General features: G+C 49.7%; 1 protein-coding gene across 1 annotated transcript in view; it reads left to right on the top strand.

Moving 5' to 3' along the window:
* Positions 1 to 3,935: 3,935 nt before the first annotated feature.
* Positions 3,936 to 14,581, top strand: part of SLC6A3 (solute carrier family 6 member 3) — a 40,720-nt gene continuing 30,074 nt past the window's right edge. The window contains exons 1-4 of the mRNA XM_084781089.1: positions 3,936 to 4,259; positions 5,885 to 6,200; positions 8,141 to 8,272; positions 14,048 to 14,279. Of these exons, the coding sequence (XP_084637215.1) occupies positions 5,915 to 6,200; positions 8,141 to 8,272; positions 14,048 to 14,279 (650 nt within the window). The 5' untranslated portion in view covers positions 3,936 to 4,259; positions 5,885 to 5,914. The remainder of the gene's footprint in view (positions 4,260 to 5,884; positions 6,201 to 8,140; positions 8,273 to 14,047; positions 14,280 to 14,581) is intronic.

The following is a 14,581-nucleotide window of genomic DNA, read 5'->3' as shown; positions in this document are numbered from 1 at the left end:
TTTTGCTGCCATTGCCCTAGCATATCTTGCAGGGGGTGCAGCATTGTAGATAAAGGGTTTGTGGCTGGCTTGGTGTTTACACTTCTCATTTGATGGAATACCTTCCTGGAACATCGGGGTGAAGGCTCTTTGTGAGCGCCAGCTCAACATCTCCATGTTTAATGAGTTGTGTATGTATTGGCTTCAGCTATGGGAACTTGCTACCAGTTTGTGGAGAGCAGTCTATATAGTCTTGGCAATAGCCTGGGCTGTTTGTGGATGCCTGTGGAGCCCCTTTGGCCAGCAACTCAGATATAACCTAAACACAGCACTGGAATCTTCGTTTGGTGACAAGAGATGACCAGGTGGGTCTCTGTCTCCCATTATTTGTCAGTTTCATCTAGCTCGCCTTCATCTACGTGTGTGCGTGTGTGAGGTTTCCATACTACCCCTCAAATGCTCTTCCGTTTTAGCTGCCTCTCCCCTTATTCTGTTCCACTCCCTCCTCCCCCTTTTCCATCACCACTTGATCCTCCCATTTCAGACACCTCTAATCACCGCTTGCTTTCACCCAATGCTCTGAGCCAACAGCCTCGGCAACAACTGTAAGGGATCGAGCCCTGTATTTGGCCAAAGTGCCAGCATACAATGATGGGCTGTTCGATCAGGTTCGATCGACTCGGAGCCAACCACACTTCATCTACCTGCACAAGCCCAGAAAGTGAGGTGGAGATACATATGTACTGTTTCTTAGCTCCCAGCCGTTTGTGGTGAGATTGAAGGCCCCGCCCCGACACCTGGCTCTTCTCTCTGAGAACATGCAAAGTCCCATGTGCCCTAGCTGCATTGTTAGGAGTTAAGGGCTCCTGTTTTTGGGACAGTGGCCAGTCTGGGCATCGTGTGACTACTCCCTGTCACTGAGTTTCACACTACCGAACTGGTGCGTCTTGTCGGTATTCCACCTCACCTTACGGTATCTTCTTTCTCATACCGTGGGTAGTCTAGCGGTCCCTTTGCTCCATGGTATTTCTGTCTGTGCAGACGGAAATGTTCTCAGAGTTCCACATGTCTTTCTTCTCGGCTTTGTCTCTGTTTTGAGAGTTGTATGAGCCTAAGGTCTGCCCTGTATCTCTGTTCTTAAACCACCCTTTAGTTATTCCCACAATTTCTTCCTTACTCAGACACTTGTTTTCTTGATGCCTGCAGGTGGACCTCTGGCCCTTTCTTGACATCAGAGTTAACTACTGAACAGTGTGTTGGTAAGACACACTAAAGACAACCTCAAAGTCCTCAAAAATGCTTTGATATCACATAAGGGAATGAAAATTCAGCTCGTCCCACTTGGATTAGTTTGACTGATTGGTGAATCCAAGTTTGAACTTTCCTTTTCTCTCCCCGTGTCTTCCATCTGTACCAAACAAGAGGCTGTGTTCAGTGTTTATCAAACAGAGCAGAAAGCATGGGAAATGAGAGCGTCTTTACAGAAATCTTCAACAGAGCTTTACAAGGTATTAGATTACTGATCCTGAGTGACACCGAAATGCTCAGTACCACAGAGATACCTCATCAAGATATATCCCCTGGCTGATTTGAACCATTGTGGTGATATTTGCTATATAAGGTTGCTCCCAGGCTGTTGGCTACTGTCAGTAAATGATTACCACAGTGCACACATATACACATACATTACTCTGGATCAGGGTCGTGGAAAAGTATATAACTTAAGATTAAAGTTGGTTGAGCCGGGCATGGTGGCGCATGCCTTTAATCCCAGCACTCGGTAGGCAGAGGCAGGTGGATCACTGTGAGTTCAAGGGCCAGCCTGGTCTACAAAGCAAGTCAAGGACAGGCAAGGCTAATACAGAGAAACCGTGTTTTGAAAAACTTTTTTAAAAAACAAGCAAAAAAAAAAGATTAAAGTTGTGCGTTAGTGTAGGTTGTGAGAGTGCATTACATGGGAAACTGAGGCAAGTAAGGCTAGTTGTTACGTTGTTCTCTTAAAGGCAGGTTAAAGTTCAACAAGGTGATTCACAGTAGGATAGCAGGTCATGTCTTCAGTGACCTCAAAGTGTGTTGTTGTTGTTGTTGTTGTTGTTGTTGTTGTTGTTGTTGTTGTTTGAGACAGGGTTTCTCTGTGTACCCTTGGCTGCTCTGGACTTGCTTTGTAGACCAGGCTGGTCTCGAACTTACAATGATCCACCTGCCTCTGCCTCCCAAGTACTGAGATTAAAGGCATGTGCTACCATGCCCAGCTCAAAATGTATTATTAACTTGGCTGTGAGGTCCAGAAAGAGCCAGTCTCTTTGAATGCAAGAGATATTTGAATAAAATTGTATTGCTGCAGAGCAGACGGCCCTTGGTGCATTGGAGACCAGAGGTGGGTACCATCATCCCCTGAGCTCCCTGTTACCACCTGGAGTGTCAAGGCCTGAGACCACTCCCCCACTCTCTTCTCAGGGTGGAAATCATGTGCTCTCGTGTCAGACAGTATTGAGAATCAGGTCTTGTGAGGTGATCAGGTCTCAGCTTATTTGTGTCTTATAAAATGGTCCTGGAGAGCTCTGTTCACCTCTGCTCTGGAGAGACCCTAGAGAACTTCCCATTTACCATGTGGGAGCAGCCCTCCCCACGTCCTCCCTGGGGATCTGAGACTTCCAAGTCTACATAGGAGCAAATGTTTGCTGACCGCCTCCAGCGCCGTGGTGTTTCCTTATTAGCAGCTCCAGGTGCCTGACTCCCGCCTGCTCACTCCTTTCCAATACCACATGAAAGAGCAGCTCTAGGGGCCCTCCTGACTGGTATCGGCCCCAAGTTTGGGGGGCGGGGGCGATGGGAAGCAGGACAGGACACGGAAGCACAGAGGAGTAACCATGTAGGGGAGGGGTCAGGCCGTTTTGAGGTCCCAAGTAGAAAGTGACACTGCTAGGAACTTGGTTTAGTGGGGCCTGCAGGGGAGACAGATGCCATGTCCAGGGTCCCCTTGCTCTTGGCAGACCTCTCAGCTATTTTCAGGGGAAGCAGAGATGGAGAGGAAGGGTGAAAGGAAGAGAGGGAAGAGTGTGAGAAGGTACCAGTGCAGGGACCGCAGGAGTGCAGACAGGAAACTTGGGTTCCGAGAAAGGGCCCCGGTGCTGCTTACCCTAGAGCCTGCTCACACCTGGGTGTATGTCACACACATCTGAGTAGGAGAATTCCAGCTCCTAGCCCTTTGGGCCCCGAAGCAGGGTATTGACCATATAGGCTTTATAGGTCCCTCCAGGGAGATCACTTCCTGAAGAAGCTGACAGGAGGGAGGATGCGGGGTTAAATCAGATGGGCTGGATCCGTGTTTTGTTTTGTTTTGTTTTGTTTTGTTTTTAAATGCTCAGGAGAGGCTCCAGGAACCAACCTAGAGCACTGGGGTCAGTCTGGGAACAGGTGCACGCACTACAGACATGCACTTCATACACTACGAACATGCACTTGTGACCATGGGACCCTGAGAAAGGTGGCAGAGGATCAGGACACATGCAAAGAGCATTGGTACTTTAGGCTTTAATATCAGCGCTTACAGAACGAGGAGGGAAGAGTCCCTGAGCAAACTGCCCAAAGCGGGGGTGGGGGCCGCGAAGCCTCGCTGTGACCTGGCTAGGAACAGGTGGGGGCCGCCGGGTCACCACCAAAGCACTGTTAGGCGTGTCCCACTTGTTTTGTCCCCGCGGAGCTGGAGTTGAGAATCTTGTCTTCAGGTTGTTCAGGACCACAGGAGTACGGTGAGGGAGAAGTGGGGAGACCCGGGTGAGCCCTGAGTGCTTCTAGCAGGTCAATGCTCCCCAGTTCACTCTCTCTTAATGACCTTGCTGGAAGCAGCTGTTGGGAGTCCCTTGCAGGCGCTGGGCGGCTAACCCCGAGGAGCAGCAAGCAGGGACGGGAGACCTGGACTGCTCCTTCCTGGAAGCAACTGTCCGTCTGGTCCGCCACCGCGTCCAACCTAGAGATGCCCTGATCCCACGTGGCTGAGGCTCTCTAGCAGCACAACCTCCTAGCCTGGTCTGGCTCAGTGGCTTCTGGCTCTCCCACAGGCAGCCTCGTCCCCAAGAGATGCAGGGGCGCTGCCCTGCTGTCCTCCGCCCACCCGGGGCGGGACGGAGGCGGGGCCAGTGCCAATGGGCGCCCCCGAAGGCGGGCGGGGCTAGGCGGACCGACCCCGCGACAGAATAAGAGCTCAAGACCCGCCAGAGCTGTGAAGCGGGACTGGAGGCTGACAGGACCCCAGAGCTGAAGATTGGCACAGGAGGCAGGTAAGGATCAAGGCTTCTTAGGCATCCTCAGCGGTGCCATCTACACTATGCCTGCTTCACTCTGACCCTGGACAGACAGCCCTTGCAGGTCAGGAACCAGAGCCATCAGAGTTCCTAGTCCAAGTCGCCTGCAGACAGGGCTTTGGAGAGCATCTCCTTCCTTACAGTAGAACTTAGGAGCGTGCACTCAGCGCCTGTCCTCAGAGCGGAAGGGTTTCCCAGAGCCAAGGCTCAAGACCTTGTTCACAGGAGCTTGCTGTTGCTTCCTAGGGGACATGGCTGTCTATGGCTGAGGCCGGGCATCTCGGACCCTTCGGTGGCCCCGATCTGGAGAAAGCACATCCCCTGGGGGTATTTTCATAACATGTCAAAAGATCCATCTCCCTTCTCCGTTGTGTTTGTTTGTTGTGTTGTATTGTGTTGCATTGTTTAAGCCGGACTGAACTTAGGTTGTGGGGAAAACAGAGAATCTTGGCTTATGAACCACCTGTTTCCTGATCCAGCCGGTGAAGAAAAATGTTTTCCCAGAGGCCAATTTGCTATCTGTGCCCAAACCTTGCCTCTGAGGCATCAGTTGAGGAGTAGGGTGGGGCAGGCAGGTGCCTCTGTCCCTGTGTGTCTATATGAGAGCAGAGCCTTGGACCAGGTCCTTTGCTCTATCCCGTACTTTCTCCTAACCAACCTCCTCTGTCAGTCCTACCTGCTCTCTAGCAGCTGCAACCTTTTGTCCCATTTTTGACACATGTGAGGAATTTGCATTCGGGTTTGTCACCAGGGTAAAGAGGCCACAGAGAAGTGGTGCATAAAATAACTTCTGTCAGGAGTTTTTGTTTAGGGATGCAGAGGAAAGTCACCCCATTAGAGCAGCCACCCAGATGTGGGCCTTCCATCAGTGTGCTTGTCTGAGTTCAGTGGAAAGAGGCTGTCACTGGCTGTGAGGCTGCTGCCTCCTTATGACCCATGGCCCTGGCTCTGCAGAAGCACAGCACAGCCTTGCTCCTGCTCCAGGAGTGCTGCTAGGGTAGCAGTGGCCTGATCCCTCTCCTGGTGACAGTCGGCCGACTCTCTGTTAGCTCAAAGGCCTGTGAAGCTGTGATCATGGGCACCTTGGAGAAATCGATGGCCATTTGTTTAAACTTTCAGTTACTGTGACTGCTTTTGTTGGTGTTCATTTTGTTTTGCGTCATACTACTGAAGTATAAAGAAAGCTACACACCCTTACAAGGACCGAAGAGAGTGGAATGCTATTGGCAAGATGTAAAACTGCCTCCAGGGAGTGCGGATAAGCGGTGCATGCAACACCTAGGATGTTTTTTATTGGAAAGAAAATTAGAAATTACACAAGCCTGCACTAACGGGAATGAGGGCTTTGGAGGGAAAGGGAGCCGCAGGGGTGTGTCTGTTTCTGGTCTCTGTAGTCAGTCTTTCCCATCTCTGCAAGCCCCTCCCAGCATCTCCCAGCTATCCTTTATGCTGGCCATAGCATCTCAGGTGCTTGGACTACCTCAGGCCTCTGTGCCCAACCGAGGTACCCTGTGGGCATGGCTACTGAATCTGTGCATTGCTGTGTATGTATTTTGTTGTTGTTGTTGTTGTTGTTGTTGTTGTTTTTATGTTGACTTTAGTACAAGAAGAAAGAAGCAGAGTTCCTACCCATGAGTAAAAGCAAATGCTCCGTGGGACCAATGTCCTCCGTGGTGGCCCCAGCTAAAGAGCCCAATGCCGTGGGCCCCAGAGAGGTGGAGCTCATCCTGGTCAAGGAGCAGAACGGAGTGCAGCTGACCAACTCCACCCTCATCAACCCACCACAGACCCCAGTGGAGGCTCAAGAGCGAGAGACCTGGAGCAAAAAAATTGATTTCCTGCTATCCGTCATCGGCTTTGCTGTGGACCTGGCCAACGTCTGGCGGTTTCCCTACCTGTGCTACAAAAATGGTGGAGGCGAGTGTTGCCTGGTCTCCTGTGCCTTCTGAGGGTGGGGCCTTGGCAGGGGATTCTGGGATGCAGTAGAGGCCATGGGAGGCATAGTACAGTGGGGGCTGTGCTGTCAAGAAACACTCACAGTGAGGGAAGGGGAGATAACCAAGTCAGTGAAGTGCTTCCTGTGCAAGCTGAAAACCCCAGTTTGATCTCCAGAGCCCACATAAAAAAGCAGGGCATGATGGCACAAACGTGCAATGCTTGTAGTGCCAGGCAGGTGGGGACAGATAGAACCCTGGGGATCCACAGCCATCTAGTGTCAGTCTAGCCTATCCAGGGAGCACCAGCTCAATGACAGACAGTGTCTGAGGAATGACACCCAAGAATGATGCCTGGCCTCGCAGGTATGTACAAACATGCTCCTGCACAAACAGGAACGTGCACACACAGGAAACGCTTTCAGCAGGACAATCCTACCTTCCTGTAGGATGGTGAGGCTGTTTCGCCAACTTCACTGCCCTTTAGTCTTTCCAAGCTGGAGAGCTCTGAGAAAATCTCACCACAGGGAACATGGAACCCAGAAAGCAGAAAGGGGAAGGGAGCGGGTGGAGACATGAGGCCCTGGCGTCTATTTCCACTACAAGTTTTACTGTGGAAAGAAAAGTCTCAAAGGCCAAAGCAACACGTTTTCAGTGAACTTCAGAGAGTTGTAAAACTTCAAGTTGAACTTAGAAAAGCAGAAGACGCTTCTAAACTGACAAACACTCATCTCTGCAACCTCTTCCCTTCCCCCTTCTCCCTTCCTTTCTTCTTCCTTCCCTCCTTCCTTCTCCCTTCCTTTCTTCTTCCCTCCCTCTCCCTGTCTTCCCTTCTTTCCTTCCTTCTTTCCTTTGCTTAAATATAGTAATGGCACTTGAACCCAGAGCTTTTAATATACTCTCAAGCACTCTACCACCAAGTCACACCCACGGCCCTCTTACATTATTCCGTTTGAGTAAGGATTATACTATTTCCTGAGCAGTTCTTGAACTCACTCCGTGTATCAGGCAGGCCCTGAACGTGTGGTCTTCCTGCCTTTATCCTCTAGAGTAGTGGGGGGTTACAGATCCCTGACACCAGGCCTGGCTCCCCTACTTTTTTCTCAGCTATAGAGCCATAGCTGTGGAGTGGAGCTAAAAAGAAGGCAAAGGGCAGGGTTACCAGAGAAATTCAGGATGAGCCTAGAAGCTGCTGTTTTCATGGCTTGGGCTCCCTGATTGGCTGCAGGGTATGAAGAATTGCTTTGGGAAGGAAGAGCTGCAGTAAACACACGAGCACAGTGGTCTCATCCTGTGCTCGTGAAGGAAAGAGGTCCAAGGTAAGTGACCCAAAGACATAGGCGAGAAGGTTCCCACTGGCCTCACCCAAACCCCGAGAGAAAGCTGTGGCCAGTCTCTGACTCAATCAAGGTCAGACTTGGGTGGGTGGGTGGGGCCTTTTGGCAGTAGAGTGCACAATTTAAGCAGACCAAGCCTTGCACTCTGCTCCAGCAGAAATTCAGTTCTAGTCCCCCAGAGAGGCAGAATCTAAATGCCAGGATTGGGTGACAGATCCCAGGACTGCAACTCTCAGGGGCCAAATAGGATCAAGACAAAGCATGACCAGGCATGAAGGGGCAGGAAGAGCTAGGAATAAGGCTGAGAAGTGGCTCAGGGTCTTCAACTTCTTTGCTTCAGGCTGAGTTTAGGACATAGGGTCCAGGGACAACCAGAGGCATTAAGGGGAACGCGTCCAACACTGACAGCAGCTGGGACAGGCAAGGAGGTGGGGTTCACCCCCATCCAGGCTATCCCTTTGGGTGGATATGCAGAAGCCCTCCACTCTAGACAGGAAGCTGGGTGACAAGGTCACACTTGAGGTGACAACATCGGGACCCCCGTGTGATAGCGGCCACCAAGCTGAAGCTGCTGTCCTGTGCACAGGTGCCTTCCTGGTGCCCTACCTGCTCTTCATGGTTATTGCTGGGATGCCACTCTTCTACATGGAGCTGGCTCTCGGACAGTTCAACAGAGAAGGAGCCGCCGGTGTCTGGAAGATCTGCCCTGTCCTGAAAGGTAATATGCGGCGACATGCTCCCCATGAGACATGGCTGTGTCTCTGGGGCTTCAGAACAAGACAATGGCATTATGTGCGGGTTCTGCTTTCCTAAACTGCGTGGACATGTGCACATGTCCTTCCATTATGGGTCCTACCTAATGATGGTAATGACCAGGCATCGTCTAGAGCATTCCTTGCTCCCAGGCCAGGCTTCCCTGAAGCTAAGTGGTGGTATTTTTGTCAGCATGTTAAAATGGTAAGATTAAAAACAAACAAGCAAAAACCCTATGAATCTGTCCTCTGTCCACAGTCATCCACTTACCTATGTATGGTCCACCCAGCAAGCACTGTTTTTAAATCTATCATCTATCTTCGCAACCTCCATCTACTATCTATCTCCAGCCCTCACTAATTGATCTATCTATTTATCATCTATATACATCTCCATCTGATCACCTGCCAGTCTACCCATCATCCATCCACCAGTCGTGCATTTATCAATCATGTATCTATCAATCACCTATCTAGTTCAGTGAAGCCCCAGAATGTTTATACACAGCTTCAGGACTAGGAGGCAGATGTGCCGTATACTGAGCCTAGGTGGCCTGCCCAGGGGTTGATACTTCCCAGATGTTCCCTCCCTTTGCTCCCAGGAGATCCCAGGTAGATAACTCTGTGTCTTCTGCATGGGAGATACTGACGCTGAGAAGAAGAAGGGCTTCTCTGGTGTGTTAAAAGCCAATCCTGTATCCCCCCTCAGTCCTGTTTACCCCCAGCCAGCTTTGGATCACCTTTTCCCTGACCCAGTGATTGGTGATTGGTTGCAGGAGATTGCAAGACTCTTCTTTGGTGACGTCTCCCTCCCCCCCCCCCCCCCCCCCCGCAATGACTCTTGAAAGACTAGCATTTGGGTTTTCTCACAAGTATTCTAGCAGTGGCTGCAGGGAAGAAAGCAGAGCCCCCAGCTCCCCTTCGCAGTGTCTGCGGGCCAACGGTTGACACCCAAGACCAGAAACCGCTGCCTTGGGTAGGAGCCACGAAGGGCTGCTCCCAGCTGCTCAGGCCGTACTCTTCTAGAATAATCCACTCTTTCACGGTGGAAATGAGAAATGCAAAGGCTGCTGCCACAGACAGGCTTCTCAGTTTGGGGTTCACAACTGGTAAGTGTTAAGATGGCAGCAATTTTTCCTAGACTAAAATGACTCTCTGGATCGCAGTGAAATGAAACTACGTCCATGCACAATCTTAGAGCCTCGCAGACCCTCTGGGGAGCCCGTATTGGCACTGGATACTCCCAATTGTGATCAAAATGTAGGGTTGAGCACTTGGAAGAACTGCACAGGCTGTCTGACACCATCGTTGGTCTCTAATGGAGGACTACTGAGGCACTTGGGAACCCTGGGACTCTGGGAGATAATTCTTCTGTTGAAGTCCAATTACCATATGAACAAGGTCAGTGAACTCAATCTAAGAGCTCCAGGTGAAAACGAGCGACTCGTGCCATGTCCTTCTAGACTATCTACCAGTGCTAATGTGGCCCGGGGAGTAGACACCTCTGAGGCTATGTCTCATGGCACCCATCATGAGTTTCAACCAAATGTGGCATTCAGGTGACAGTTGAGAACTCATTTGAAGAGCCGGCCTGCCTGTCCAGGGTTAGTGGACACGCATAGACACGCACACTGCAGGGGTGCCAGGATTTGCTCTGCTGGATTTTGTTGAGACCTGTGCCCCTGGATTGTAGTGTATGAGATAGGTTTCCACAAGATACAATCAACACTATGCCTCAGTCCTCACTGGGAGTCACAAGACTGAAAGGCCTGCAGGAAACCAGGGAAGAGGGCAGATTCAGCACCCAGGGGTGCGGTCATCCCAGGAAAGCCAGCTAACTCAAACATGGCCCCGCTCACAACACAAAGCTCTCTATCACCAGCTGGGTATTGGTGATAGTCTACTCCAGCAATCCCAGTACTAAGGAATCTGAGGCAGGAGGATTGTATGTTCTAAGACAGCCCTGGAAGCATAAAAGGCTGTCTGAAAAAAGCTCCTCAGCAAAACCAGTAAAGCTTTTTTTTTAAGCTTTTTTTTTTCTGTTCGTAAAATATCAGTAAAATGCTAAGAAGACCCGCACAGTATTACAGCGCTAATAACCTGTCTCAGAGCACAGTGGAATTGGGCAAGCATGGATGCTCGTAGCTTTGTTTAGAAAAGAAGTCTGTGGCTGTGTGACTAGGAAGGTGAGAGGACCTCAGGGTGGGCAGAGCCCAGAGCTGTGCTGCCTTAGTCCTTGGTGATCCTATCCCTGCTCCCTGGGCTGGAGGAGGCCACACTGGAGCAGATGCAATATTGTGGGAGGGGCCTATGAGCTCCAGGTGCAGGATCTCAGTCAGACATTCTGTCAGCTCCTAACTTGAGGCTGAAGAACCTTCACTCAAAGGGGCAAACTGTAGCTGTGTGCACTCATGTGCTCTCTCTCTCTCTCTCTCTCTCTCTCTCTCTCTCTCTCTCTCTCTCTCTCTCTCTCTCTCTGTGTGTGTGTGTGTGTGTGTGTGTGTGTGTGTGTGTGTGTGTCTTCACCTTGAACTGTTCAATGACAATCCCAGAGGGCCTTTCCTGATCCTCTTGGAACACATGCCTTCTCTTTCCTTCTTCATCTTTTCAAAGTTTGGTTAAGAAATTTATCTTTATTTCCATGGCTTCTAAACTTAAATTTTACATGGACAATGAAGATGACAGCTAAAATACTCAGCATAACTATAAGATAAAGATTGAGCAGTTCCTCAGGAGAAGTTGGGCTCTCCTGCCTCCTGCCAATCTACCTGTGTCCAACTCGGGAAACTGCTCCAGCTTCAAATGCCAGATAGGAAAGTCCAAGGTAAGAACAGAAAACGAAGCCCAGGGTGGGGGACAGTGAAGGCCAGGGTGAGGGACAGTGAAATTTAGGGTGAGGGACAGTGAAGGCCAGGGTGAGGCACAGTGAGGCCCAAGGTGAGAAATCTGAGTCCATAGGTCATCTCAGCTTTGAGGGTGGCCACAGAAGCTGAAGTGGCCTCAGCATCTGAAGGCAACATCACAAGATCTCCGAGAAAATGGTCCTTAAATCTCTCTCTTTCTCCTGTCATCTTTCTCCATTCTCCATGTCTATCTTTCAGATGTGAGTAAACACACACACACACACACACACACACACACACACACACACACACACACACTAAAACCACCCAGATTAATAGCCTGGTGACTTTGCAGCCTGTGCTTACAATAAGATAGGGCAACAAGTGGAGCTGTAGTTGAGTATACGCAATATAATGACAGCCATCACAAGGCCATTCTTTTTGTTGATTTTGTTTCTGTTAGAGACAGGGTCTTACTCTATATCTCATGCTGACCTCAAACTCACGGTGATCCTCCTGCATCAGTCTACTGAGTGCTAGGATTTCAGGTATATTCCATTATACTCAGCTATGAGAAGATTCTTGTGGTGGGGGCCAGGTCTATAAATGCTGTGTCTTATGGGACATGAGGGAAGAAGCCAGTAGTGTTGGCCTGCTGATGATAGGCTTCTGCGGACAAAGCTGGTGGCTTTCTGGGTCTCTGTCTTCCTGAAGAGCAGAGCTCATGGCAACCAACTGAACAGTTAGTTCTTGCACTCCTTCCCATGGAGACGTTTCCCTCTCCTAGGGCAGCTGAACACATGGGAGAGTGGTCTGTGGCAAGCGCTCTCTCTTGCAAGCCCATTTGCCCTAGGAGGCAGATCAGTTGGTGGCAGGCTTCACCCCATTGTGAAGAAAGGTGTGCTTGGCGCTAAACTGTGGTACTCCTGCCACACACAGCAGTGGTCCCCAAAGGATGAGGGGCACAGTCAACTCTTTCTTCAGACACTGCACTTATATTTCACCATAACATATGATCAAAGGCTTCTTTGGGTTCCTAAAGCTTTAAAAAAAAACACTGAGGACTTCAGATACAAAGCTTTAACCTTAAAAAGTTTCAAATGGGGCATCCCCCATCAGCCAGCCATCTTTCAGGAAAACTTTCGTTGTGCAATTTGGAAAAAAACGTGGATTATGACCACATAGCTTCCTGGCAACATGGCTGACAAACTACATGGCTTCCCAAAATGGCTGCCTGATGAGTTCACTGGAAATCAAAACCTTTCTCCTAAGGAGGCTGGTGGATGAAATTGCAATGTGGAGTTGTTTGGTCTTGATTAATTCTATACAGAAGAGTGTTTTCCAAAGGAAACAATTTGCATTTTACTGTTTCTACTTCTGAGCACGTTCAAGTAGTTCACTTTCTCTTCTCGGCTTAAGACAAATATGTTTTAGTGCCTTATCTTTGCATTCATGGAAGGAAAATAACCTTGGTCATGAAAATCCCTTCTCCAAAGACCATCCAAAGCAGCTAAGACACAACCTGAAAACCTCACCTTTAAGTCATACTCCTCTCCAAGCCACAAGCAGACCAGAAAAGACACGGAGTCTAACTAAATTTTAACAAAATCAACTAACGTCACAGACCAAAACAATTATATCTGCAAAGCTGAGGAGGGACTTTCAAATGAGAACCCTTCATGTATCTCAGCCAAATGACCCACAGTAGCAGGCGAATGACTGTGCAAAGAAGAGACCGTTGGCCAACGTAAGGAGTCTTCTAACTGCCTGACCATCTGCCCCCTGCTCAGGATAGCCCTTTTCTGAGGACTGCTTGCCTCTCTGGTCTCCTCCAATTTACAGGAACACCCACTGATCCCAAATACCAGGTTTGGTGATCTTGAAAACAATACTCTACCATGCCCTAGGTACTCCTAGTGGTGGTTCGGAATAGTCCTGGGTGGGCTCACACAGGTGCAACTACTTGGTCTGACTGATCTTTGAATCTCCGGGTAATCATGCATGGCCTGGGAGACGCTAGACGGTCATGTAAGGTCTGGGCAGCTCTAGGTGGCTGTGAACATGCTAGATATCTGTTTGTCCTGGATGGTCATGGAGAAAGGGCATGAGTAGTTATCAGTGACTATGTCTTGAGAGATTCTGGTGGTCTTAACATATATGGATGGATACAGATGCTTGGGTGTGGCCTACACAATTCTGGGTGGTCCTGGATTTCCCTGGGCAATTAATTACTCTTTGATGGTTTTTAATAAACTCGGGTTCTTATGGATGGCCACAAAGGGTCCTAGTTATCTTTTTAATGATTCATGGTGGCTCTGGCACCTTAGGACATTTCTGGGTAACTCTAGGTAGCCTCTGATGGCTCTGTTATCATGGGTGTTTCTGGCAGCCCTGATGATGGTGGATTGTTCTAAAGGTCTGGTGTGGCTCTCATAGCCATAGGTAACTATGCTTGGCTTTCCTGGGTGACCCAAGAAAGCTGTAGATTACCCTATATGAGTCTAAATGACTCTGGCTGCTTCTTGGGTGACTGTAGTGGAAGTGATTGGCCTTACTAAATCTGTATGTCTGTAGGGTAACCCTGGGTGGTCTAGAATATTTATGGCTGACCCTTGGGGGAATACTTGAATGTTCAGAGGATGTCTCAGAAACTCTCTGATGGCCTTAGATGACCCCTCTGATTCTCAGTGTCTGAGACCTATTGATGTCTCCGGTAGATACAGATGAATTTGCGAAGTGGCAACCCCTTCTCATAATCACTGAATAAGGTCTGTTCCCCATTCTTCCTGTGCACTCTAAGGTGTTGTGTAGTGCGAGGGATGTCAGTGCAGCAGCTCTGTGAGTGAGTGTATAATGGGAAGGGTATCCTGCTGATCGTGACTCTCCTATCATCACCAGGTGTGGGCTTCACCGTCATCCTCATCTCTTTCTACGTGGGCTTCTTCTACAATGTCATCATCGCATGGGCACTGCACTACTTCTTCTCCTCCTTCACCATGGACCTCCCATGGATCCACTGCAACAACACCTGGAACAGCCCTAACTGCTCTGATGCCCATCCCAGCAACTCTAGTGATGGCCTGGGCCTCAATGACACCTTTGGGACCACGCCCGCTGCTGAGTACTTTGAGTAAGTGAGTGGTTGGTTCTTCCTGTCAGCCTAGAGAATGGGAGGGTTGGCAGGTCAGGGAGGGACCTCAGGGGCAGCTCTGAGGACACCACGTCACCTTGTTGTTCTCAAAGCTGTGCTGAACAAGTCCCTGTCGTTGCCCATGATGCTGAGCCCTGATCCTTATGCAGTATATTTCAGAACTGCACAAGGATGGTCTCATATATCCTCATCCAACTCTAATGCTGGGGGTCTCGGGAGGGATGGACCCTGCATTGTTGCCCACCTGCTCCACCCTGCCTCTATTGTGGGTGGGAAGAAGC

The sequence above is a fragment of the Acomys minous genome (genome assembly GCF_964271855.1).
Source record: "Acomys minous genome assembly, chromosome: 5".
In the NCBI taxonomy this organism is placed as follows: domain Eukaryota; kingdom Metazoa; phylum Chordata; class Mammalia; order Rodentia; family Muridae; genus Acomys; species Acomys minous.
This window is presented reverse-complemented; position numbering and strand designations above follow the sequence as displayed.